Genomic DNA, 15771 nt, shown 5'->3' with positions numbered 1-15771 from the left:
TCTTGTTTCTTTTTGACTCATGAATGTATGTGAGCAAACATCTAGCAAAGGAGGGGAGAGGATATATGTCTACATGAATTTTCCTGCCAATTACAGACATATAAATCAACTGAGAAATGTATGAGTTGGTTGATCCATGCATACTTTCCATTCCACCTTGTGCATGCTAAAAGATTCACCACCAGTGTGAGTTAGTGAGCAGGTAAATGTGCTTACACGTTTCGCGCCTATAATACCGGCATTTCCAAAACACCATTTCTACATTTAAATACACATATTGGGCCAGATTTAAATGTTATTTTTATGGTTTGTCACGTGAAAACGAATGGGCCAGATTAAATTTTATGAAAAAGAACTTTCCTCCTAATTCCGTTTCAATTTTTCCCATAGAGTTTTTATGTGATAAACAGTGGGATATGTTTTTTTTTCGCTGAATGGCATGATGGGATAATCTAGACTTGAAGAAGGGGATGTCTTTCTCGTCTAATTTAATCAGGCCCATTTTTTTTTCATGTTTGAATTGTTAAGGTCATTGTTAGTATTCATTTTCCCTGTCTATGGAAAGGAAATGGCCTAAATTTGACTCAATCTGTCCCATTGACTTCAGTGAGCTATGCCTGGTCCTAGGTGGTGTAAAATCAAATCAAAGCAAGTATTGTTTAAAGAATGCCTGGCTTACAAATGTTTCTGTATAAATATAAAGAAGTAAACATTCCATTCCCTCTTTTATTTATACATGCTTGCTACTAAGAACCATGGCAAACAAAGCTTTTGACATCACTACTGGTTGCTTAAGACATCAGTGTGAGAGTAGCCCTCAGTCTACAATAATTACCGTGTTTATGTGACAGCCATAGGTCATGGATTGCGCAGAATACTAAATGGATATAACAGTGAGATGCAAGACTTACTAACCTGTTGTTTTGATCTCTGCTACTCTAAAGCAGTGTTCCATAAACCTCATGCATTAACTGTGTTATTGTCCATCTCAACCTTGCACATAAGAGGAGATTGAGAGAAATCTCAACAACTGAAGAAGCCATTGGATCTTTTGTACAGCAAGGTTATGTACCAGGGTTCAATGGGCAACATTCCTTCACATATATGTGAATCATTTAAAGGAATTTGCTTCAAACACAAGTCACAGCTGACATCAAAGATATTGTGTGCTGTTTTCACGTAAGAATAAATCTCAAACAACGTGCCAACACTAGAAAGATTTGTGCATCAAGTTCAGATCTGATTTCTGATCTATTTTTTATAATGTAAACTGAATTGTATATATATATATATATACGTATTATAGACAGGTATGGGATCCATTATCCAGCAACCTGTTATCCAGAAACCTCTGAATTACGGAAAAGCCTCCTCCCATAGACTCCATTTTATCCAAATATTCCAACTTTTTAAAAATGATTTCTTTTTTCTTTGCAATAATAAAACAGTACCTTGTACTTGATCAAAACTAAGATATAATCAAAGGGATGGTTCACCTTTAAGTTAATTTCTAGTATGTTATAGAATGGACAAAACGAACAACTTTTCAATTGATTTTCATCATTTAATTGTTTATAGATTTTGAAATATTTGCCTTCTTCTTCTGACTCTTTCCAGCTTTCTAGTGGGGGGTCACTGATCCCATCTTAAAAAAACAAATGCTCTGTAAGGCTAAAGATTTATTCTTACCGCTCCTTTTTATTACTCATCTTTTAATTCAGGCCATCTTCTATTCATATTCCAGTCTCTTATTCAAATAAATACATGGTTGCTTGGGTAATTTGGACCTAGCAATTCGATTTCTGAAAATGCAAACCGGAAAGCTGCTGAATAAAAAGCTAAATAACCCACACATAATTAAAAACGAAAACCAATTGCAAATTGTCTCGGAATACCACTCCCTATGTCATACAAAAATATTACTCACTGGTGAACAACCCCTTTAATCCTTATTGGAAGCAAAACCAGCCTATCAGGTTTATTTAATGTTTACATGATTTTCTAATGGACTTAAGGTATGAAGATCCAAATTACAGAAAGATACATTATCTGGAAAACCCCAGGTTTTGAGCCTTCTGGATAACAGATCCCATACAAGTGTTTATAAAACTGTGTGTATTAGTATTATGCACATGTGAAGCAAAATGTAAATGTACAAAAAGAGGCGCTAGCTTAAAAAAGCCAAGTAAATACGGTATTGAAGACTTTTAATACAACTTTTAATGCCCAGAATTTGTCCCATTGACTTTAATGGGTTATACCTGGTTTGCCGTAGGGTAAAATATTGATATAAATGATCGTCTTAGTTTGGGGGAAAATAAATAACTGTAGTTATTGCTGTTGTGTCATTGTGGAGCTGCAGTGTGTGCTTACGTGTTATGGTATACTTTATAGTCATCTGGTTAATCCCATATCTTAATGACCTTTGCCTCTCATAATCTCTTTGCATGTTTCCCTTCTCCGGCAATCTATATTTTATCAGTTCGGTGAAAGGAATTCAGTGAGGAAGATCTCCTTTCAAGTATCTATGTTGTAGATGGTCATACGTTTTATCCAAATATCTGTTTCCCTTCTTGGAAACCTATCCTTTAGCTTTATAGTAAAATTTATTGGAATTCACGTATGTATAGGTATTTGATATTCAAATACATATCGTTTTTTAGACCCTTTTTCCCATTTTAAATTTGAAATAGCTTTTCACAAAAAGACTATTCAATGGATGGATTTTTTAAATTTATCTAGAGCCATTTGAATGAGTCATGACCTTTTTGAAAACAATACAGAATGCATATGAAGAAACCATCAACCATACACGAGCTACACCCTGTATCTATACACTCACTTAATCAGTAAATACCAATATACAGTATATACTAATTGTAAACTGTAAAATTGTATCACCATAGCCTATAATATTATGCTTAGCCAAGAAATCATCCAAACACCTCTTAAAGGAAAACTATACCCCCGAACAATGTAGGTCTCTATAAAAAGATATTGCATAAAACAGCTCATATGTAAAATCCTAATTCATGTGAATAAACCGTTTTCATAATAATATACTTTTTTTAGTGGTATGTGCCACTGGGTAATCATAAATAGAAAATTGCCATTTTAAAAATTAAGGGCCTTGCCTTGGGATCCTAGGATTCACAGTGCACACAAACAAACCATACATGTCACATGAGCCAATTAACAGACAAAATTCTGTCTTTTGCTCCCACACTTCCTGTTACAGTTAGAGTTGCAGTATTTCTGGTCAGGTGATCTCTGAGGCAGCACAGCGAATATCATAAAACGGTGGTTCAAGGCAAGAGATGTAAAATGGCAATATTTACTGAAATACATATACCAGTTTGGTAAGATTCTGTAATATGCCACTTACTTTGATATAAACTGCTGCTTAAATATTCATTTTTGGGTATAGTTTTCTTTTAAAAGCAATAATAGCATCTGGCTTGGAAGTCCACAAACTCACTGTCCTCACTGTGAAGTACCACCTACACTGCTTCAAATTAAATTTCTGTTCCTCTAGTCTAAAAGGGTGGCGTCTGGTGCATTGATCCTTTTTATGTTCCACCCGCCATCTGTCTATAATGTTGTCAAATGTACTTAATCACTCACAAGCATCTTTTGTCCAGAGAAAACAATCCCAAACTTGACAGTCTACCCTCGTAATTTAAATTTTTCATCCCCCTAACCAGTTTAGTTGCACGTCTCTACAATCTCTCCAGCTCATTAACATGCTTCTTAAAGGGATACTGTCATGGGAAAAAACATTTTTTTAAAAAATGAATCAGTTAATAGTGTTGTTCCAGCAGAATTCTGCGCTGAAATCCATTTCTCAAAAGAGCAAACAGATTTTTTTATATTTAATTTTAAAATCTGACATGGGGCTAGACATTTTGTCAATTTCCCAGCTGCCCCAAGTCATGTGACGTGTGTCTGCACTTCAGGAGAGAAATGCTTTCTGGCAGGCTGCTGTTTTTCCTTCTCAGTGTAACTGAATGTGTCTCAGTGGGACATGGGTTTTTACTATTGAGTGTTGTTCTTGGATCTACCAGGCAGCTGTTATCTTGTGTTAGGGAGCTGCTATCTGGTTACCTTCCCATTGTTCTTTTGTTTGGCTGCTGGGGGGAAAAAGGGAGGGGGGTGATATCACTGTCAGATTTCAAAATTGAATATAAAAAAATCTGTTTGCTCTTTTGAGAAATGGATTTCAGTGCAGAATTCTGCTGGAGCAGCACTATTAACTGATTCATTTTGAAAATGTTTTTTTTTCCCATGACAGTATCCCTTTAAGGACTGAATCCCAAAGGACTGTCATGTGGAAGTACACTGGTAGAGTGTCATTAGCCATTGAGGGTGCCTCCTCTCTTAATAAACTGCCTCCCTACTTCTCTGCATTGTCAAGCATACAGTGGCCCAAGCTTCTCACAAGTGTCTCACTGTAGCTCCATAAGGCTGCCACTAACCTAGTCCTCAGGCCTGGATTTGTGGCGAGGACACAAAGGCCTGGGCCTAGGGGGCAAAATTTCAGGGGCAGCATGCCGCCCAGCCACATACATAGAGGCAAAGGGGAGCCGCAGCTCCTCAGTGAAACAGGCGTCACTCACACGCTCACAGGGCGGTGGCGCATCTAACTGGGCAGGCGCTAGAACCTGGGGGCCTCGGGGCAGCTCCTCAGTGAACCTGTGCGTTGCTCGCATGTTCGCATGGGGCGGTGAGCCAAACCGGGCAGGCGCTAGGACCTGGCAGCCTCGGTGTGCCAGATTAGTAAATCCGGCCCTGCTAGTCCTACACGTTCTCAATCCCTTACTGGCGCACAATGGGCTTGGTGCTCTACCACAATTTTTCACTAGTGATGGGCGAATTTGTCCCATTTCGCCACGAAACGCGAATTTTGATGCCGGCGACAACTTCTATGCCAGCGACATTGGACGCCCATTAAAATCAATGGGCATCCGCTAATCGTCGCCGGCGTCATCGCTGGCATTGAAAAAGCTTTGACGCCGGCATCGGAACCATCGCAGGAGTCCAATTTTTTTCGCCTCGACTGATTTTCGTTGCAAAAATTGAGTGCGGGCCTGGCCAGATAAATTCGCCCATCACTATTTTTCACTAATTGTTGAGATTGTCCTTGCTGGCTACCCTATCTAGCACTCTTGGTCTAGCCCTATAAAGAACAGGTACCCACCTGATGTGACTCAGTAATGTTTGTCTCACTAGCTGATAGTTAGGCAGAAAAGGAAATGTGTGAATCTAGTACTTCCTTATCTAAGCTCATGAAGGGGAATGCCCTTCATGGGCCCCTCTGGTCTAGGCTCGCTCACATGCCCACACTGCCCCCCTCCCCTGATCACAGCAGAACGGATAAAAGGGGGTGTGGTTTGAAGGGAGTGGTGCATGGTTGGACTCACCACATCTAGGGCCCTTGAATTTGGGACCCGACACTTTGAAAAATAAATTATTTTTCACCTCTTCATATGCTTCATATCAGGAACCATAGTCCAGGTAGCTTGTAAACATTTGAAGCTAATTTATACAAGTATGAAAAGCTGGCTACAGTTGTGGGACTAGGCCCGCAGCATTATAGGAATAGGATTCAAAATGACAGATTATATGAGAGACCACATTAGTTTAATATCTCGGCATAACCAAACCTTCTCATGCTCTTTTTAAAAAACGCTGTTTTTGATTTATGGTTTCAAATAAACTAATGGGTTAAATATGTTTAATAAGAAATACATTTTTTTAAAAAAATCTAACTATAGTTAGCTTTCAAGGATATTAAGCCACGCTTCAATATCAGATAATTTACAGATGAGGTTTATTTCACTGGATCTACCATAGCTATTGACTTTCATTGTCAATGACAGATGTTCCGAAATGCTGGCAAGCTCACAGTACAGTGGTTTTATTTAGAATCAGATCATTCGCTTGAACAGAATTGTTGTCTCCTTCTTTTGTAACATTCTCTCATTACCAAACGAATAAGAAAACTGTTCACCATTCTTCTGTGCTTCATATGGGATGTATTCACCGGGGTAAAATATTCCTATTTTAAGATATGTTTTTTAGGATAAACTAATACTTAGGATGAACAAATCCTTCTACCTTACAACCTGCCTCAATCTTACCAAGCAAGAAACAATGTGACTGGCCCACCATTAACTTCAATACCAGTCCCCATGATTATCTGAGGGCACCTCAATAAAGCACAGTACAATCAAAGGTTAATAAAGTTGTTTTCTTCTTGGAAAGTGTCTGTTATATTTTATAAATATCCTCGGGGTATTATATGGGAAAGGAAATCCAAAATAGCAGGAATCTGCTCAAGATTCCCTTAGTGATTTAAATTATTTTGACAGGACTCCAGGTACATTTGTCAATTGTCTTTCCAAAAAGGAATAAACATACTGTATGTTCTCCCCATACTATTCTTTTTAATACTCTTTATTTTTAGTTGACAATCGGTTTTTGAATACACAAGGTACTTATAAGCAAAGAGTACGGTGAATGTAAAAATTAATTGTACCAAGATAAACATAATGAGGACAATTCCTCCAAATATGAATGAAATGTTGTTAATCAATTAACAAGTAGAAAATAAACCTTGTGCATAGTCATCAGTCTGTAGTCTGTGTATACAGTAACTGTGAGAGGTAGTGATGGGCGAATTTGCCCTGTTTCGCTTCTCCATGAATTTCCAGCGAAAATTGCTGAAAAACTCATGAAACAGCGATTTTTTACGCCAGAAACAATTCGCCGACGTCAAAACGGTAGCTGGCGTCAAAGTTGACGCCGGCGCCCATTAAAGTCAATGAGCATGCATTTATTGTCGCCGGTGTCAAAATTGGTGGCGTTGAAAAACCATTGCCGCCGGCGTCGAAACCGCCAGCGATCAATTTTCCCCAGCAAATTTTTGCTGAATAAATTCACCCATCACTAGTGAGGGGTTGTATTTTTACTTTAAAGGGGTGGTTCACCTTTACGTTAAGTTTTAGTATGTTATAGAATGGACAGTTCTAAGTAACTTTTCAATTGGTCCTCATTATTTATTTTTTATAGTTTTTAAATTACGTGCCTTCTTCTTCTGGCTTTTTCCAGCTTTCAAACAATCTAAAAACAAATGCTCTGTAAGGCTACAACTGTATTGTTATTGCTACTTTTAATTACTTTGCCATTCTATTCAGACCATCTTCTGTTCATATTCATTTCTCTTATTCAAATAAATGCATGGTTGCTGGGGTAATTTTGACCCTAGCAACCAGAGTGCTGAAATTGCAAACTGGAGAGATGCTGAATAAAAAGCAAAATAAGTCAAAAAGCACAAATAATAAAAAATGAAAACAAATTGCAAATTCTCTCAGAATATCACTCTCTACGTCATACTTAGGGGCAGAAGGTCGAAGTGAAAATTCGTTTTGAATAGCCTATGGGGAACCTCCTAGAACCCATTTGGAGTCAATTCGTGGACTTTGAAAAATCAAAGTTTTTTTGGGGAAAAACTTTGAATCTAATTTGATCGAAAGCGTGAATTCGATTGGAAACTGACCTATTTGTTCAAAAATGGACATATTCGATCGGAAATGGACCTATTCGGCCAAAAAAAACCTTGGATTTTTTAAAATAAATTTCGGTTGCTCTTTTTGAATTAAAAATTTGACGTTTTTTAAATTCGAAATTCAACCCTTGATATATCTGCCCCAAAAGATAACTCAAAAGTGAACCACCGCTTTAAAGGGTTGATTCACCTTCAGTTAAACTTTCAGTTCAACTTTTCATGTTATAGAATGGCCTATTCTTAGCAACTTTCTAATTGATATTTGTTTTTTTTATAGTTTTTGAATTATTTGCCTTCTTCTTCTTCTGACTCTTTCAAGCTTTCAAATGGGGGTCACTCTCCCCAGCAGCCAAAAGACTATGTATGCTCTGTGAATTCTGCAGTTATTGCCGCTATTTATTACTTTCTGTGATTTACGTTTCTGTGCATTCACTTCTCTATTCATATTCCTGTATCTCATTCAAACCACGGCCTGGTTGCTAAGTTAAATTGTACTCTAGAAACCAGATAGCTGCTACATTTCCAAACTAGAGTCACTGCACAAAAAGCTAAATATTTCAAAAACTGCAAATAGATTCCAATGAAAACCAATTGCAAAGGTGAACAGCCCCTTTATGGGGAATGGGAAGTTAAAGGGATACTGTCATGGGAAAAAAAATATTTTTCAAAACGAATCAGTTAATAGTGCTGCTCCAGCAGAATTCTGCACTGAAATCCATTTCTCAAAAGAGCAAACAGGTTTCTTTATATTCAATTTTGAAATCTGACATGGGGCTAGACATTTTGTCAATTTCCCAGCTGCCCCTGGTCATGTGACTTGTGCCTGCACTTTAGGAGAGAAATGCTTTCTGGCAGGCTGCTATTTTTCCTTCTCAATGTAAATGAATGTGTCTCAGTGGGACATGGGTTTTTACTACTGAGTGTTGTTCTTAGATCTACCAGGCAGCTGTTATCTTGTGTTAGGGAGCTGTTATCTGGTTACCTTCCCATTGTTCTTTTGTTTGGCTGCTGGGGGAAAAAAGGGAGGGGGGTGATATCACTCCAACTTGCAGTACAGCAGTAAAGAGTGATTGAAGTTTATCAGAGCACAAGTCACATGACTTGGGGCAGCTGGGAAATTGACAATATGTCTAGCCCCTTGTCAGATTTCAAAACTGAATATATAAAAATCGGTTTGCTCTTTTGAGAAATGGATTTCAGTGCATAATTCTGCTAGAACAGCACTATTAACTGATTTATTTTGAAAAAAATGTTTTTCCCATGACAGTATCCCTTTAAGAATTAGTTCAGGTTGAGGGATGTGGATGTTATGGTGATTTAGGGCCTCGTTGGAGCTTCAGCTGCTCTTTCTCTCTCACCTCTCTGCCTTTCTCTCCTAGAGAGACTACGACAAGTCTGCCCTAGTGTAACTATTCCTCATTCACGGGGTTACCTGGTCCCCGACTTCTTCTCCAAAGCACATGGGCCTTTCTGGGCCTAGCTGTACCCAGGCTCTCCTGAGCACACCCAGCTGGATCACCATCCACAGGCCAAAGAGGAAGTGGCCACTCCCTACACACACTATATAGCAGTGTAGCAGGGGAGTGTCATTCTCTCCTGGCAGATCACTCTAAGAAAAAGGTGGGGGCCTTAAAGCTGCAGGGCAGATTAACCCGTAGGGGCCCCTACATATATAAGGGGGTTATTTAATAAATGTAAAGGAGTGCGTGCTCGTTTTTCTGGTTATTTATTAACTTTGAATGCAAAAATCACGAAATTATTTAGGAATTTATTAAACCCAGAGGATGGAAAAGTCAGAATCTGAAAATCTGGCATCTCAGACCTGTCGTGGTTGCATATATGTCAATGGGAGAAATCCCAATGATTTTTTGATGTGTGCTGGGTTTCGTGCAATACCCTGAGTTTTCCGGTGTAAATTCCGAAAAAATCATGAAAATTGGATGAAAAATCCGAAAAAATCATAAAAATATGATTTTTTTCCCACATAGCAGTAAATTGTATTTCAGTAAATTGTAATAATAAATAATTGCAAAAAACCAGAGTGGATTTGATCTGAGTTTATAGCAGAAAATATTGCGATAAATTCGGACTTTGATAAATAACCCCCTAAAAGTGCTTTCTTCTAGGATAATAGCCCACTGGCCAAGTAATACATATAGTAGCACAATTTCACGATAATAATAAAAACAGCAATAACAATAATGAAACATTGAACATATTGTTAGTAGATGTTTATAATTTGTTGAGATTTTTTAGAAATATGTCGTCAATTCCCTTTGTTCTAGAATTTTTTTTTTATCTTACTATAAATTGAATACATTTATGAATGCCTATTATTGCATGCTCAACTTAATTCATTGTTTTTTTTTTCTTTTAACATTTTGTACGTTTTGCTTTGACGGGAGTTTTTTTAAACATTTTGCTTGGATGGGAGTTTTTTTAAACGTTTTGCTTTTTTAATTTTTTTAATTTTTTTTTTCAAATTTGGACAATTCCCTAGACGAAATACATTAAATTTGCTCAAAATTTGAATTTAAAAATTCAACTCGACCCTTGATAAATCTGCCTTTTAACGTTTAGATAATTTTCTAGTAGACTTAGGGGCCCATTTATCAAGGGTTGAATTTCGAAGTTAAAAAACTTCGAAATTCGACCATCGAATTGGCCAAATTCAATAGTCTTTTCTTCTTGAATTTTTTTGGTAGTTTTCGTTCAAATTAAAATCGTTCGATCGATCATAGTAATCGTTCAGAACAAACGATTTAATTGATCGATTGAACGATTTTCAAAAAAAAAAACTTCGACTTTTTAAAACTTAGGTTCTAGGAGGTCCCCATAGGCTAACATAGCAATTCGGCCGGTTTAAGGCGGCGAAGTGTCGAAGTCGAAGTTTTCTAAAGAAACATTACTACGATTTTCGAATGGTCGAATATTCAAAGTATTTTCAATTCGAATCGAAGTCGAATTTGGCCGATTCGATGGTCGAAGTACCCAAAAATTACTTTGAAATTCAAAGTTTTTGAATTCGAAAATTCACTTTGACCCTTAGTAAATGTGCCCCTTAAGGTATGAAGATCCAAATTACGGAAAGATCTGTTATCCAGAAAATCCCAGGTCCCGAGCATTCTGGGTAACAAGTCCCATACCTGTATAGTGATTAGAGGAATGTTTTTCTTATGTATGTGTATCCTTTCTTGTCTAGGTCCAGTGACATTTTCAGCTGAATGCAACAAACATTTTATTCGAGTTTACCACAACACAAAGGACTGTTCAACACCACTTTGTAAGTAGCATTTGTTTTAAAAAAAAAACTGATTATTTAGCACACACATATACTTTAGGATTTACCCATAATGTAGACATGCACTTTCCAGTCTTGTTCATATTTCTGGAGAAATGCATATTTAACTTGCCATGTGATAATCAAACCATCTTTGTTTATGAAAGTAACTATTATTAATTACATAATTACTTTGGGTTCATACTGTCTATTTAATTCCATGTCTGGCAAGTGGCCTCATGTAGGTTTTCATGACCCCAAATAGCCACTGACTTCTCAGCCCTGCCCCTTGGTGACATTGCTTACTTACGGACTACAAGCTCTTAGTAAACTGAACATTAATATCTACAGGTTCTGAGTTCTAAAATTTCTTCCAAAATTAAAAAAAAAAAATTATATTTTGTGTATTTAGATTTTATTGATATTTTCATAAATGAAAAAAAATAGTTCATGAAAATCCTTGCTTCTGTTACAGATTATAAAAGATGTGCAAGGCTGCTGACACGGTTAGCAAAGAGCTCATTGTGTTCGCGACCTTAAAAAGATACTGGTGTAAGTATATTCAATTCATGTTTTGTTGGCCTTTACTTCATATATTGATTTAAAAATAGTCATTATAGTCATGTGGGTGTGAGCTGGTGAAAAAGATCCAGCCGTCTGAAGACTGCTAGGGGGCATATTTATCATATTATCGAATTTCGAATTTGAAAAACTTTGAAATTCAAATCAAAAAGACCAACTGAAATTAAGGGGCCGATTCACTAACTTCGAGTGAAGGATTCGAAGGTAAAAAACTTCGAATTTCGAAGGTTTTTTTGGGCTACTTGGACCATCAAATGGGCTACTTCGACCTTCAACTATGACTACGACTTCGAATCGAACTATTCGAAGTAAAAATAGTTCGACTATTCGACCATTCGATAGTCGAAGTACTGTCTCTTTAAAAAAAACTTCGACCCCCTAGTTCGCCATCTAAAAGCTACCAAAGTCAATGTTAGCCTATGGGGAAGGTCCCCATAGGCTTGGCGAACTTTTTTTGATCTAAGGATATTCCTTCGATCGTTGGATTAAAATCCTTCGAATCGTTCAATTCGAAGGATTTTATCGTTCGATCAAAGGAATTATCCTTCGATCGTTCGATCAAACTATCTGCGCTAAATCCTTCGACTTCAATATTCGAAGTCGAAGGATTTTAATTCCTAGTCGAATATCGAGGGATAATTAACCCTCGATATTCGACCCATAGTGAATCGGCCCCTATGTCAAAGTTTTTTTTGGGCGAATAAGTCCGTTCGAATAGGTCTGTATTCCATCGACTTTGAATAGTACGAATCACATATAAAGTAAAGTAATAGCGCATTTGATCAAAGTTTTTTCCCAAAAATAGTCCACCAATTGGCTACAAATAGGTTCTAGGAGGTCCCCCATAGGCTAAAACAGCAATTCATCAGGTTTTAGATGGTGAATGGTTGAAGTCGAATTTTTAAAAAGACAGTACAGGATACATTTCGATACACGAATTTTCAGATTTTTTTCAAATTCGAATCGAATTTGGACTATTCCCTAGTCGAAGTATACAAAAAATAACTCAAAATTTTTAAATCCAAAAATTCTCCATGACCGTTGATAGATCTGCCCCTAAGTGTTTTGAAAGTATCGCTAAATGGTGGGTGGTACAGGTATAGGAACTATGATCTGTAGTGATGGGAGAATTTGTCCTCCGAAAAATTTGTGAAACGCATTGAAGTCAATGGGCGTCAAAATTATTTTGACTGGCATCAATTTAGACGCCTGCAACATTTTGGGGCAGATTCATTAAGGGTCGAATTTCGAAGTTAAAAATACTTCGAAATTCCACCCTCGAATTGAAATCCTTCGACTTCGAATATCGAAGTCGAAGGATTTAGCACTAATCCTTCGATCGATCGATCGAAGGATTTTTCGTTCGATCGAACGATTAAATCCTTCGAATCGAACGATTCGAAGGATTTTAATCCAACGATCGAAGGAAAATCCTACGATCAAAAAAAGGTTAGCAAACCTATGGGGACCTTCCCCATAGGCTAACATTGACTTCGGTAGGTTTTACCTGCCGAAGTAGGGGGTCGAAGTTTTTTTTAAAGGGAAAGTACTTCGACTATCGAATGGTCGAATAGTCGAACGATTTTTACTTCGATTCGTTCGATTTCGTTCGAATTCGAACGAATTTAACCAATTCGATGGTCGAAGTACCAAAAAAATACTTCGAAATTCGAATTTTTTTCATTCGAATCCACTCGAGCTTAGTGAATCGGCCCCTTCGTGTATGCATGCCTATTTTGTCCAAATGCATTAAAGACAATGCGTGTCCGAATCATTTTTTGATGCGGCAATTTTTTTTCTCAATTTCGCACATTTATTCGACAGCGGCCAAACACGGAAATTCACTGCGAATTTGTGACCTGACGAATTTATTCGCCCATTACTAATTATCTGGAATGTTTGTGACCTGGGCAATTCCAGATAAGGGATCTTTCCGTAATTCAGATCAACATGCCTTACGCCTACTAAAAATCATGTAAACATTTAATAAACGTCAAATTTTTATAGAAAATATAGGAAAACCAACAATTTTTATAGATTCATATAAAAAAAATCAAAATTCAGTTGTTGGTAAATCAGCCCCATAGATTGGTAGAACTAGTATTTTACATAAAATTAATTTGCCAACTAGCTTAACCCTTTCTTTGCCAGTTGATTTAATGCAACACGCAATCACTCACTGAATTAATTAGGAACACGGGAACAGGGCGTGTACAGCGCACACTAAGGAACAGATTTATCAAAGGTCAAGGTGAATTTTTGAATTGAAAAAATTTGAATTTCAAGCTATTTTTATGTACTTTAACTAGGGAATAGTCCAAATTCGATTTGAATTTGTAAAAAAATTTGAAAATTCAAATATCGAAATTTATCATGTACTGTCTTTTTTAAAAATTCGAATTCTATCATTCCCCATCTAAAATCTGCCAAGTTGCTGTTTTAGCCTATGGGGAACCTCCTAGAACCCATTTGGAGTCAATTGGTGGACTTTGAAAAATCAAAGTTTTTTTGGGGAAAAACTTCGAATCGAATTCGATCGAATGCGCTATTCCTTGAATTCGAACGATTTGAATACAGCCGAATACGGACCTATTTGATTGAAAACGGACCTATTTGACCAAAAATAAACTTCGACTTAATTTCGGTTGGTCTTTTTGAATTCAAATTTTTAAGTTTTTTCAATTCGAAATTCGACCCTTGATAAATATGCACCTTACTTGAGTACTAGAACTGTATATGCTATGATTACTGACTCATAAAGGGTTAAAGCAGCCATAATTGCCTATAGCAGGGAAATACTAAAGATAATGCAGACTTTGTATTAACAATTTTTTTTATTATTTCAGATCTCATTTACTAAAACAGAACTCTGATCTGCCAAGAATGTGCCTTGATACTACTCCGAGATAGTACAGATGTTTTATCCTACGATGATCTGAGTTACTGTTTTCATCTTGATTGCATCTTTTGCATTATGTTGAACATTCCATAGTCATGTGAATATAACATTTTTAATTTTTGAATTTATTGCCCAAAACTGATAAAGACAACTATTTATTTAAATACATTGTATATAATATTTACTAATGATACACCCAATATATGTAATAATCACTTGCATTTTTTTTTTCTGTTTCTCTTTTCCCATTGTAATTAGAATATGTTGCTCAGGCTTGAACGTTTTTATTTGCACTAACTTGAAAAGAAAAAAAAAATCTCTATGTAATTGAATATTTCTGAGTAGTGATGGGCGAATTTATTCGCCAGGCGCGAATTCGCGGCGAATTTGCGCGATTCGCCGCCAGCGAATAAATTCGCAAAACTCCCGCGAAAATTCGCGGAAAAAATTAGTCGGGCGTCAAAAATTTTTTTCCGAAAAACGGACGCCGGCGTCAAAAACGAGACGCCGGCGCCGTTTCGCGAAATTCGCCCATCACTATTTCTGAGCTTTAAGGGAGAGGTTTTATTTTCAGATGTACATATCTGATATTGTATTATAAAGCTTTTGGCAAAATATTGCACATCAGAATAAATGCACATTGTATTGGCAAATGTGTAACAGAAGGAAATACAATTTTAAAAAATATTACTGGAAAACTGCAATGCAGTTTTGGAGGAATAAAAACATATAAAATTGTATCGCTAGCTATATTGTTACTTTTATCAAATCCATTTGGTCTAAGATTAGCATGACAATGCCAGGACCATGTGAAACTACTGAATTTAAATACAAATGCAATACAAAAAAAATAAAAAATACAGCATGTCTTTTTATTTTACTTAATTTTTACATTGAAATGCAATACAAAGTCAGAAGAGAACCATAACTGATGGATATCCTGTTACACATCCAACCATATTTTATATTATTATTACAAGTATGGAACCTATTATCCAGAATGCTCGGGACCTGGGGTTTTCCAGATAACGGATCTTTCTGCAATTTGGGTCTTCATACCTCATGTAATCATATAAACATTAAATAAACCCAATAGGCTGGTTTTGCTTCCAATAAGGATTAATTATATCTTAGTTGGGATCATGTAAAAGTTACTGTTTTATTATTACAGAGAAAAGGGAAATTGTTTTTAAAAATATGGATTATTTGGCTAAAATTGAGTCTATTGGAGATGGGCATTTCGTAATTCGGAGCTTTCTGGATAATGGGTTTCCGGATAACTGATCCTATGCCTGTATTATTATTTTGGAACTACCATTGTGAAATTTAATATAATTCAGGAATAAAGTGGAAAATGACCTATACCGACATTAGGGGGCAGATTTATCAAGGGTCTGATTTCAAAGTAATGGGAGTTTTTTTGAACCTCAATAAATAAAGTTT

General features: G+C 36.6%; 1 protein-coding gene across 1 annotated transcript in view; it reads left to right on the top strand.

The window, feature by feature from the left end:
• Window positions 1-14690, top strand: part of alkal1.L (fALK and LTK ligand 1 L homeolog) — a 52282-nt gene extending 37592 nt beyond the window's left edge. The window contains exons 3-5 of the mRNA XM_018267986.2: window positions 10770-10850; window positions 11323-11399; window positions 14276-14690. Of these exons, the coding sequence (XP_018123475.1) occupies window positions 10770-10850; window positions 11323-11387 (146 nt within the window). The 3' untranslated portion in view covers window positions 11388-11399; window positions 14276-14690. The remainder of the gene's footprint in view (window positions 1-10769; window positions 10851-11322; window positions 11400-14275) is intronic.
• The last annotated feature ends 1081 nt before the right edge of the window (window positions 14691-15771 follow it).

Source organism: Xenopus laevis, chromosome 6L (assembly GCF_017654675.1).
Source record: "Xenopus laevis strain J_2021 chromosome 6L, Xenopus_laevis_v10.1, whole genome shotgun sequence".
Lineage (NCBI taxonomy): Eukaryota > Metazoa > Chordata > Amphibia > Anura > Pipidae > Xenopus > Xenopus laevis.
Note: the sequence above shows the minus strand (reverse complement) of the source record. Positions and strands in the feature narration are given on the sequence as shown.